Genomic DNA, 12,213 nt, shown 5'->3' on the forward strand with positions numbered 1-12,213 from the left:
TAGGTATAATGTTTAATATAGATTTTTGTAGATCTTCTTTGTTAAGAAAGGAAATATTCTTCTCTTCCTAGTTGCTAAGGATTTTGTCACATATGTGTCACTTATGTTGAATCAGAGGATTATATTTCTCATATTCTTTAACCTGGGCATAGTGACCTGTCCCTGCTGAACCACAAGGAGGTGAAAACTAAAACTTGCATTCTGGCTGCAGCAAATATCTTTAAGGAACAAGCCAGGTGCAGTGTTCTTTTTCCGTTTGATTTCCTGTTTCCACTCAGGTGTGAGATGTTCTTCAAATCCCTTACTTTCTTGCTAGTTTTATGTTGCATTCTTTAAAAGGATACATTTACATTTTATCCAGAATTTTTGGTTGTTTTCAGTGGTGGATAGCTCATTGCATTTAGTCCACTGTGCAAGAAATAGAAGTTTTCCCTTTCTTTTTTGTCAAAATAATATCCCTCATTTCTTGAAGCACATCTCCTTTAGATTTCCCTTTCTATCATCATTTGGAAATTTTAACTTTATCCAATCTAGTTATTTATATTACTTTCCAAACCTTCTCCTCCCAACTTTCCAATTTCTTAATAGTTTTACATATTTCCTTAAGATTGAGGTTGGTCAATTGTATGCATAGACTGTTTTGTCACATACTTAAACCTCTTTTTGTCTATCTCAGAGACAATAATATTTTCAGTTTATGAAGGCAAAGTATGTGCTCTCTTCTCCTTTTGACCACCTTGGAATTCAATAACTACATATTCCAGTTGCTGAGTGCATTTTGTTGTTCCTTTAGTAAACCTGGTATGATTGATGATCAAATCCTTCTAGCTTCCTTTTCTATATAAATGGAAAATATATCATGGGAAATTTAATAAGCCCTTCTATGGACAGAACTCTATTTCATACAAATGTTTATGCATACTGAAAAATTCTTAGCGAAAAATGAAAATCAGAAGAATATTTCATTCTCTTTTTGTTTCATGAAGCATTTCTGGCCAATCACACTGGCTTACGCCTGTAATCCCAACTCTTTGGGAGACTAAGGCAGGAGAATTGCCTGAGGCCAGAAGTTTGAGACGGCCTGGGCTTCCTAGCCAGGCCTCATCTCTACAGAATATTTTAAAAATTAGCCAGGCATAGTGGCACATGCCTGTAGTCCTAGCTATTTCAGAGGCAGAGAAAGGAGGATTGTTTGAGACCAGGAGTTCAAGGTTACAGTGGGCAATGATTGCACCACTGCACTCCAGGCTGGGTGACAGAGCAAGACCCTGTCTTTTAGGGAAAAAAGAAAAGCATTATTGCTTCTCCTCGCTTTGCTCAACATTTTGATTGTTTATAGTACTCATTGTTTTCTAATATGGTATATAGTTTTTATTTATTATGTTTGTTTCTATCTTCCCCCAGTAAAATTTAAGTTCCACAAGGGCAGAGGTATAATCTGTTTTGTGCATGACGTATCCCAAACAGTACCTGACACAGAGTAAATGCTCCATAAATATATGTTGAATGAATCAATGATGTACAATATTTGCATTAAAAAATAGTAAAAAGAAAAATAAAAATTCATGATTTACTTTTCTCAAATCGTTTCATATTTTCTTAATCAGTGCTGTTTTATTTTATGCTTTCAGATATCAACATGGCAGGAGAGCCCAAACCATACAGACCAAAACCTGGAAACAAGAGGCCCCTTTCTGCACTTTACAGGTAGGTAGATAAGCACCGTTTTACTCTATGTATTCGTGACATTTTCTTGCAGCTTTATAAGGCGATATAACTTGTAAGGCATCCACTATTTTAAATAATAATCCTTATGGGAATAAAGTTCAACAAATGTTGTTGGTCAACATATAAATATATCTTGCTGCATTGGGAAGGATCTCAGATGCCTAACCTTCTCATATCTGCCTATACAACCCTTCTACAAGATACTTATCTAATAAAAATCACTAATAACTCTCCCTGACAAGTGGGTGGAAAGGTCAATGTTGGTTGACTTTTTTTTTTTCTTCTTCTTCTTTGAGATGGAGTCTCTCTCTGTTGCCCAGGCTGGAGTGCAGTGGCACAATCTCAGCTCATTGCAACTTCTGCCTCAAAGGTTCAAGGGATTCTTCTGCCTTAGCTTCCCGGGAAGCTGGGATTGCAGGCGCCCACCATCACAGCCAGCTATCATTATTATTATTTTTTTAGTAGAGACAGGGTTTCACCATGTTGGCCAGGTTGATTTCGAACTTCTGACCTCAGGTGATCTGCCTGCCTCGGCCTCCCAAAGTGCTGGGATTACAGGCGTGAGCCACCACGCCTGGCCCTTGGTTGACTATTAACTGCATACCATATTCTATAGCTATTTTACATATGTTTTTTAATGTAATTTTCACAAGGCTCTTGCAGCATAGATATTCCTGTTCTCATAATGCAGCTCAGGAACCTGAGATGCAGTTTCTTAGTGATTTTTCTCAAGGTCACACAGCTGGTTAACAATGTCACCAATACTCAGACTCATGCCCTCTGTACCTTAAATTCTTTCCACTCAGTCAGCCTTGTTTATTACAAAGTACATGTTTCTCTCATGCCCATTTTTCCCAGACAACAAATATAGTCCTTCTCTTCTGCAGAGAGACAGATCCAATTCCTTTAACCTTTCCTGAAGTGCTTGGGTCTGAGTCAATTAACACTCTGGTCTTTCCCCTCTGCATGCCCCAATTTGTCAGTGTCTATATCTATACTGAGAATCCAGGTGGAGAGTGTAGACTAGACTTAGCACCTTTGTTGTTCTGTACATACTTCTATTATGTTAAGTAGACTTGAGTTGACTTGGGGAAGAGTACAGGAGTAAACTTATATAACTTTCAGTTCTTTAAAAACAGCCACTTCTGAAAAGAAATTATGTTCTGCTGTTAAACCGTATGTCCCACTTCATGTACTTTTGCCATTAGTTTTTGTAGTGTAAGTGCTGAGTTTGTGTCTATCGCAGTTAAATTCTCTTTTGTTAGATATAGCCAATTGTTCCAGGCTATTGAGATCTCCTATCATCCAATTTATTTGGTTTTCTCCCAGATACATATCATCAGTCCATCAGCATCCACATCTGAAGAGTTAACATAGAAGTGTTGAGCAAGGCTTCCTTTTTCTCTGATATCATTTGGATAAAGGAGAATTAAGTTGTATGTGTTAAAATTGATTATTTTCTGATTTAGTGTAGTAAGAAGAGTGCTCAAATATAGCCTGGAGCACTTTCCTTGTTTTTGTCCTTTGAAAACTAGCATATCTTCTTTTCAGCCATTTATAGCCTCATTTTCTGAACTCTAAGATGAGGGTCAGAACTAGATCACTTCTAAGGTCCTAGTCATCCCCAGTACCCCAGGGCTCTCCACTGTATGCTATTCAGAGATTTTTAAAGCTATACTGAAAAATACATCATAATTTCTCTTATTTTGGTTGATTTAGTTTTAATAAAACATTTTCTTAAAGATGGAAAGCAATAGAATATAACAAATATTGACAGTGGATCATGGGGTAATATTAACATTAAAGAGCAGAGATGATGTTATCAACAAGAAGCAAATGACACATTCTGTACCTTGTTTGAGGTAAAGGAGACGATTTATAAAACTAAGAAATGCAAATTACATTATCAGATTCATTTGTAAATATATACATTAGAGCGGCAGCTAATGCAGAACATTTGAAAAGTCATATTTTCAATTACTGTTAAAACAAGCTGCCAATGGCTTTTTTTCTCATCAAAGAGTTGCTACTGTCTGTGCAATGATGTTAATTTTCATATTTTCTCTTTTCTTGGATTGTTTTGATTTTCTTATGAGAATGGAAGCTCATGACAAGAATAAATGTCATTTTAACTATTATTTCTGTATTACTGTTATGTTCAATTGTGTTCAGAAGAATTAGAAGCAGAATTTCATTTAAACATGCTATACTGTATACAAGCCACATTCGTGAGAAAGTGCTTATTTATCCTCCTTTTATCTGTTTATACAAATTAAGGCTGTGGTACACTGAAATTGCAAAACAGTAACAAAGGAAATGCAAGAACGTGAATGTATAGCTGAGGAAGCCCTTTTATACACATTTTCTCATTCTCACGTAAGCTTAAAAAAAATTACCTTAATTTTATGTGGATAAACTATGTTTTCATAGTCATTATGCATCTGTTCATCAGATAACTCTACAAAATTGGTAGTATATACTATGCTGTATAAATGAGAAACCTGAGTGTCCAAAATGATAAAGGTTTGTTCAAGACGAGATCACAGGACTAGGAAATGAGCTCTGGTTTTCAGCCTTCATGTGTAGTGTTCTTATCACTAGATTACAGCTCCCTGTATTTAGTCACTTGCTACCATCTAAACAACACAGATAGGGAAAGTAGAGATTTTCTGAGTCTCAAACCAAACATCAGTACTATTACTGTCCATGAATACCATGCCAGCAAGTGGAAGAGGAAATACTATACAATAAACACTACATAAGAAAAACAGAGATACCACCTATTTGTGTGATCATAGGGCACTGGTTTTAAGCTTCAAGTAAGTTCTTTTTGTAACATAATAGTTGTATAATTTTCCTGATAGGATAAAGTTGCATAAATGGGGTAAAAACACTTAGTTCAATGTAGAGAATATAGTGGCGGTTGGAAAAGGAATAGTTTCTGCTTTCCTGTTCTTTGCATCTCTGAGTCTCTTTTTTTTTTTTTTTTTTTTTTTTTTTTTTTTTTTTTTTTTTTGGTGGTGGTGGTGTTTGCTCCTTTTTGAGATGGAGTCTCGATCAGTCTCCCAGGCTGGAGTGCAGTGTCGTGATTTTGGCTCACTGCAAGCTCCGCCTTCCGGGTTCACACCATTCTCCTGCCTCAGCCTACTGAGTATCTGGGACTACAGGCGCCCACCACCACACCTGGCTAATCGTTTGTATTTTTAGTAGAGACAGCATTTGACCATGTTAGCCAGGATGGTCTCGATCTCCTGACCTCGTGATCCTCCCACCTCGGCCTCCCAAAGCACTGGGATTACAGGCATGAGCCACCACACCCGGCTTCTGAGTCTGTTTTCTTATCTGTAAAATGCAAGAGGGGGAATCATTTCATTTGTTCATTCATTCATTAATTTATACAAGATATATTTATTATGTATTTAGTCTAGGGACTGTAATAGTGCTTTTCTTAGGAAACTAGCATAGAAAATGGCAAGAGCAGGGTGAAGAGAGAGCATAACGTAATGAACAGATTATTTGTATGAAGTTATTTGTATGAAGGTAGTCTCTGATTTACCTTCCTGCTCTAAACTGCTATGTCTCTATAACTATTCTATTTGAACCACCAAGTGAACTGCTGCCAGACTTTCTTCTTCACATACATCCACTTTATCTCCATTACCAATCACGAAGTGGTGTTCACATGAAATATCCACTGAGGCATAACTTTGATTTGTTTCTTCTTTTAATAGGATTTTCAACTCAGCCAAGCACCCTTCAATAAGGCCCTATTATGTGCTAAGTAAACATGGTATACATAGAAAATAAAAGAGTGAGACTTCAAAAAGCTTACAGTCTTATGCATGAGTTAGATGCACAGATGAATAAAGACAACTGAGAAGTATGCATACACTTCTATAAGAGAATAAATGAGGAAGTTACTGATTCTGCCTAGGGGTAAGGGAGTAAAAAACATCTGGAAAGTTAAAGGAAGAAGACAACACTTGAGCTGGCTTTTGAAGGGAAAAAGAGCGGGAAGGGCATCTCATAGTAGCAGCTAGTATAGCCTACTTGGTGGGGAATGGAAAACTGGGACATTATGGTGCCCAGGCTGTGAATATATCCATATATCAGGTTAAGGAGAGCTGACTTTTATTCTGTAGGCAACAAGGAACCACTTAAACATGGTGACTGATTGGAAGTGGGGTGTGAGGAGAGTGAGAGTCACACATATGTCCAAGGTTTTCTAGTTCAGGCTATTGAGGGAATGATCACATGAGCAGAAATAGGAAACACATGATAAGCAGTGGCAGGCTCAAGTGTAAGGTCGAGGAAAGGGAGCAAAAAGGAATTATTTCAGTCTTGGACATGAATTCATAAAGACAGACAATTCATTAAAATAGCACTTGCAATAAAAATGTCTCCCATTAGAGTCTATTTGTAAATGAAACATAATTAATCATTTGTGAACATTTCATAAATATTGGACCTGGTCCTAATGGTGAATAGCTAATCCATTCTCTAGGGAAAACATTGTAACTTTTAATAAATTGCTGCTTCAAATATGTTATGTACATTACACAGTATCTGTGGCACTCTAAAATAATAATTCTCCCCCAGGATGTGAGTTTTCCAGCATGCCAACTTTCAATTAATGCTCAATAATTGCTAAATGAGAATAATTGTATGATGGTTTTGCTTCTATTTGTAAAGTAGACAGACCTTTCCTCCTTGATGGAAAGCTAACAAAAAATATCAGAGAACAAAGACACTATTTATCAGAGCCGAACAAGAATGGATTTTTATTCACCCAGAGGTGACTCCCTCCTACTTGCAGGGAACTCAGCTCAGTAACACATGTAGTATATATAGTTTCATCCGATTGATTCTGTAAAAATCAATCATCTGGTACCATTGCCAAATATCACTTTTGGCTATCATACAAATGCCTCTTGTAGCAACCTTCCCATCCCACCCAGATGACCATGAGAATCAAGACTCTCACAAGTCATTTCAAGAGTCTTTAAGATTGTCACAAGATAACCTACAGTTATCACCACCATTTTAAGATCATCACAATTGGTGGTGGTCACCATGAATGTGGGTTATATTACAGTAACTCCAATGATAAAAAAATAACTTTCAGAGCACAGACCAAGTAAAGTGACTGCAGCAAAGTATCTCTGGTGATTCATTCACCACTGGACCTACGTGAGTTTTGTTTTCATCCTTCATGGTGGCTCTAGCACATCATGGGAAAAGGGACGCTGAAATCACCTAAAATGTCCTCCAGAACCTTAAAAGTAGAAATGAAAGTAATGGAGGCTAATTTCAGCTAATGCTAAATAGCAAAAATCAATATGAAGGAAAAATATCCTGGTCATTTTCACTTCATTGACTTGTACTGTTTGCTGAGAAATGTTTACCAATTAGCTATTGATCATTTTATTCATTTTCTGTCTCCTTTTATAACATCAAAGATAATACACATTCCCTTTCAGAAGTTTAATATTTCCATTATCATTATCTCCCTTTGCACTGGCAAAGGTTTCCTTCCATTTCACATACCCAGCCAGATGGGTCCACTCAAACTACAGTGTGAGGAGGAAAGGGAAATGTTTTCTCCCCCTCCCCATATTAATACATCCTGTCCTTCTGAAACTGACACAAACACGAACACTGACCTGCCTCCCTGGTTTACTTTGAATGTATGTTATTGCTTAGGTCTACATAGCAATTGCAGTCTTTTTCTGCTCAGGATCCTATCTTTCCTATGCAACCAAATTATTGATGTATGGTTATCAAGATCCACAAGAGAAAATACCAAAAAGAGTGTATATTTCTAAAACTCAAACCTGAATATCCTTACATCTGGGTAATTGAGGGAGAGTTCTCTACTTCAGAAATCTCCACAAATCAATGTTGAAATGCTTTTGTACTAGAAAAGGTGTCAAACATTCACTTTATTGATGGTTTAAAATTGTGCAAATGCTTGTTTAGTTTGTTTGGTGGAAAAAGTGTTAGACCTACCTCCTAAAATAACCTGAGCATTATCAGTGTTTGAATTTGATCTTTTGTTCCTCGGCTTTTTGGGCTGCATAAAGAAAGATATAAAATTTCCTAAAAGGTAATGTATTTAAGGAACCTGCAACTATTAGAGATACTCTACAAATTTTAGTTATCTTCATCATTATGATTATTCAAAGAAAACATCTATAATAAAGTATTTTAGGAGGTATTTTTTAATTTTACTTTAAGTTCTAGGGTACTTGTGCACAACATGCAGGTTTGTAAAAGTCAGGAAACAGCAGGTGCTGGAGAGGATGTAGAGAAATAGGAACACTTTTACACTGTTGGTGGGACTGTAATCTAGTTCAACCATTGTGGAAAACAATGTGGCAATTCCTCAAGGATCTAGACCTAGAAATGCCATTTGTTTGTTTTTTAGACAAGGTCTCACTTCATCGCCCAGGCTGGAGAGCAGTGAGCGTGATCTCAGCTCACTGCAACCTCCGCCTCCCGGGTTCAAGTGATCCTCCCACCTCAGTCTCCTGAGTAGCTGGGACTACAGGTGTGTGCCACCATGCCTGTCTAATTCTTTTTTTGTATTTTTGGTAGAGACAGGATTTTGCCATATTGCCCAGGCTGGTCTCAAACTCCCGAGCTTAAGCAATCTGCCCATCTCAGCCTCCCAAAGTGCTGGGATTACAGGTGTGAGCCACTGCGTCCAGCTTGAAAAGGTTATTTTTATATGTTTTTAGCTATGATGATGTTGCTAAATCTCACACAGTCAACTAAACAGGTTAATGATTCCTATAACTTCTTTAAAAATAAAAATTTCTAAAAGATTATTTTACTTATAGTATGTTCCTCACATTTTAACACTAAGCAAATATAGACCTTTTATTCAAAATGTTCAAAAATGTGCTGACACAATACCCATTAAAATAGTTCTGCTGCAGGCAATTCTCTCTGCTAGGCTAAAGAATGTCCTATTTGCAGTTTTCTGTTATGTTTTTAATGCATGAATATCCATTAATACCTTCTGTCATATAGAAAGAATAGGGTAGGGATTGAGGGAGAACTTAATGCAGAGAATCCATCTCTAAGCCCTTTGCGGTTTATGTTGCTAGGCTTCAGGTTATTTGAAAGACTACATTTCTATTTGTTTGGTTTGAAATAGTTTATGATAAAAATCCAAGGAAGTGAAACCATGCAACCAATTTAAAAAAAAGAAAAGTAGCAAGAGTCAATAATTTGGTGGGAACTGAGGGAGGAGGGCAGGTAGGATCGAGCAAATCAAGCAAAAGTTTAATTATACTAATAAAACTTATGCAGTCACAAAGTATTACATGAGCACAACAAACTTAGCCATGATATTCCTGGTAGTCAAGGTGAAAACAGGAGCAACATAATCTATGTAACCATGTAGTAACAGAAAATACTTGAATATGTGTGAGAAGAAACTATGTTTTCCTAACTCTGTTTTCTGATGTAAACTTATTATATAGTACTTCAGAGGAAGTCATCCAAACAGCATAGCAAGTACCACCCTGAGTAGCATTTACACAATACATGCATACACACACACACACACACACACACACACAGGTTTTAAAACTGATGCCATTTTTCTTATGAGCTCAATAAAAGCCAAGGATAAACTGTAGTAGAACAAATCACACAAGATTCCTTTCCTTTCTGCTTCTCCCAAGGCAGTTTACTATACTGTGACAAATTTATCATCCTATACAATTCTAGGAGTGGTGTTCCATATACTACTACTAGACCAGGCCTTCAAATTACCACATAGCTGCATACTTGGAGAAGATAGAAAGCAAGAGTGGGCTGACCCCTCGGTTGGCTTATCCACTCAGCTTCTAAGACTAGAAGAAAAAGACCATGCTTGGATGTCTAGAACCTTTTATACAGTGACCACTTGACCTGCTACTTAAGACTCCTCTTTCTTTGAGGTGGGGAGAAGTGGAAAAGGAATAGTAAACCAAGCATGGGATAGAAGGGGTGAAATTTCACATCATTCTTACAGTTGGCAGGTGCCAATGAAGACAGGCAACTGATTCTTTCTAACTGTTGACTTTACTACACCTTGGAAGCTGTACTTGTCATGAAATTGTTGCTTTCTTTTATATATAAAAGCATGGTTGTGTGCTGAAGCTAAGATCTCTTCATCAGCAGGACTCACGTTATGGCCTTTTATGCTATATTCTCCTAGCATCTCACTGTGGGGTACTGAGGTTAGAGCACCAACAACAGCGCTAGTCCCTACTAATCCAGCTTAGCAGGAACGTGTGCATTTCATATTGCTGGGTCATTGGGCAAGGTCTCCCTGCCTGGGATGAAGATGCTTTGCGGGTTTTATCTTGCAAAGGGCAATGCCCTTGCTTGCTTATAAGTTGAAGTATCTTCACTGTCAGTGTTGATTTCATTTGTTTTCATCATTTTGTTGGTGTTGTTAATTGTCTTTGTATCCAGTGACCTGTTTCTTGTTTTAGGACAGTCCTAGGTAGGGAATGTAGGGTCTTGAGCGTCCAACCTATGATAAATTTGTAAGTCCGTGGTTTGTTTTACTTTTGAAGTGTTATCTCATTCCCTTTTTGCTCACCATATCACCTTCTTCTTCTCAATCTATCCTTTTATTCAAGATTCCAGGATATGATTGTCCTTCCATATTACTGTATGTAGGGTAGCATGAAAGAAATTGAAATGAGTCTAAAGATTTATCTCTAAATGAATCAAATTAAAGACAAAAATTTTTAATGTTACAGCATTACTCTCTCATCATACTGTTGGGGAAATGTAATTAAAACAAACATTTTCCCAACTCAGAAATCCTCTCCACAAAGCTAATGGAGAAAGAAAAGGCTTGTATTATTGAATAAACATTAAACCAAAATGTGGTGCACATCACAGGCAACCTAAGAGACTGAAGACAGAAAGAAATCTTACCTTTTTATGTAGCTAAACACATGCAACCTATTACATACATATTTTCAATATCATCAATAACTAGTCCTCAAGTAAGAGGATTGACAGCACCATTTGTCATGGATCCTTCATTCTAACTTTTCCTGGTAATTGGGGTGGCCATTTATTTATGTTAGTTAATTGACTTTATGCAAAAGAAAAACAAACTTTTCATATTCTCATGAAAGGAGGTAGTTCTGCAATTTGGAATAAGCCTCCTGTCCCCACTCTGCTTCCCCAGGTCCTTGAGGTAGACATTCCTGGTCATAAAGCTGACAAAATGCCAATCTAGTCTTCAAGTGGATTTATATGTATTTCAAAAAGAAGATGGAGTAATTGCAATTAACAGTTTTTCTAAAGTAAATCCCCCAATCAAAATAAGGGAAGGAAATATCTTTATTTTCAATAGGGAGAATTAAGCCACCTGTTTTTAATTTGTATTTGTCATTGGAAGCACAAGGAATAAAAATCAAGGTTCAGAAAAAGGGAGCAACCAGCCAGGAAGTCTAAAACCTAGGGCTGGCGTTCAGATTTCCTGCCTCCAACTCTAAGATCATTCTGTATTTTTCTTCTAATTTTAGGTTTTTAGGGTTTTGTCTCATTTTTTTAAAAAACAATAATACAATTGAGAGTGCCATTTAAGGACCGACTAGTGAAGACTGACGGAAAGTTCCTCTTTTTTCACCCATTCCCTAGCAGTTAGAACCCTGTGCTCCACCTCCTGGTTGCTCCTCTAAAGCCCCTGAAGCCACATCAGGGCTTCTTCTATAACAGTCTTCATGCAGGCAGAGATGCTTTAGCAACAGACTAACCGTGTATCTTCTAACAATGAAATAAATGGTAATAAACAATTTGACAATGTGTAGAAGAATGTTTGAGCCCACATAAAATGAGGAGAGGAGAGAAGAAATGAATATTAACAGTGTAGATGGACGTGATTAATGAGAAACCAAACAGCCCTTTTTCCTTGGTCATCTAGTCTTACTCTTACAATGTGAATGATTTTTTTAAGACACATAAAATCATTTTACAAAATTGGCAAATTCTATTATCTTTATAAAAATGTATTTTTCCCTGGTCCATTAAAGTTTGAAAATACTTATTATAAATTGTAAGCTAGAAGATTCTAGGTTATAGAAATACTTTAATGTCAGTTATAAGCAAGTTCTGCACAGTAGAAAAGTGGCATATAGGTTTTTTTTAGTGTTGGTTGGTTTTAATTATATTAATTAGAAAATAATCTACAATTTCCTTATAAAACTTACATAAACTGTTTGGTGTCTTTGTGAGAGTAATTCTTATGATGGAATTGTAAGTACTAGAAGTGAAGCTAGATAGGCTTTCTTTTTCCATGTTTAGACAGAAGGCAAAAGGGAACACCGCATAGTCTCACTAGATTAGTAGTTGGCTGTGCATGATGAATTCTTCACAAAAAAATTCATTATTTTAGAAATTAATTAACTGTTAAACTTTCTAAATTTTTTTTCTAGTGGAATTATAACATATTGATAATTTATTTTT

The 12,213-nt window shown here is 36.6% G+C and overlaps 1 protein-coding gene across 11 annotated transcripts in view; it reads left to right on the plus strand.

Moving 5' to 3' along the window:
• The window catches only part of RALYL (RALY RNA binding protein like), a 735,427-nt gene that overhangs the window by 593,517 nt on the left and 129,697 nt on the right, over positions 1-12,213 (plus strand). For all 11 annotated transcript variants that reach the window (XM_077942454.1, XM_077942451.1, NM_001361230.2 and 8 more), the window contains 1 exon segment: positions 1,632-1,707. In XM_077942454.1, the coding sequence (XP_077798580.1) occupies positions 1,632-1,707 (76 nt within the window).

Source organism: Macaca mulatta, chromosome 8 (assembly GCF_049350105.2).
Source record: "Macaca mulatta isolate MMU2019108-1 chromosome 8, T2T-MMU8v2.0, whole genome shotgun sequence".
NCBI classification, from domain to species: domain Eukaryota; kingdom Metazoa; phylum Chordata; class Mammalia; order Primates; family Cercopithecidae; genus Macaca; species Macaca mulatta.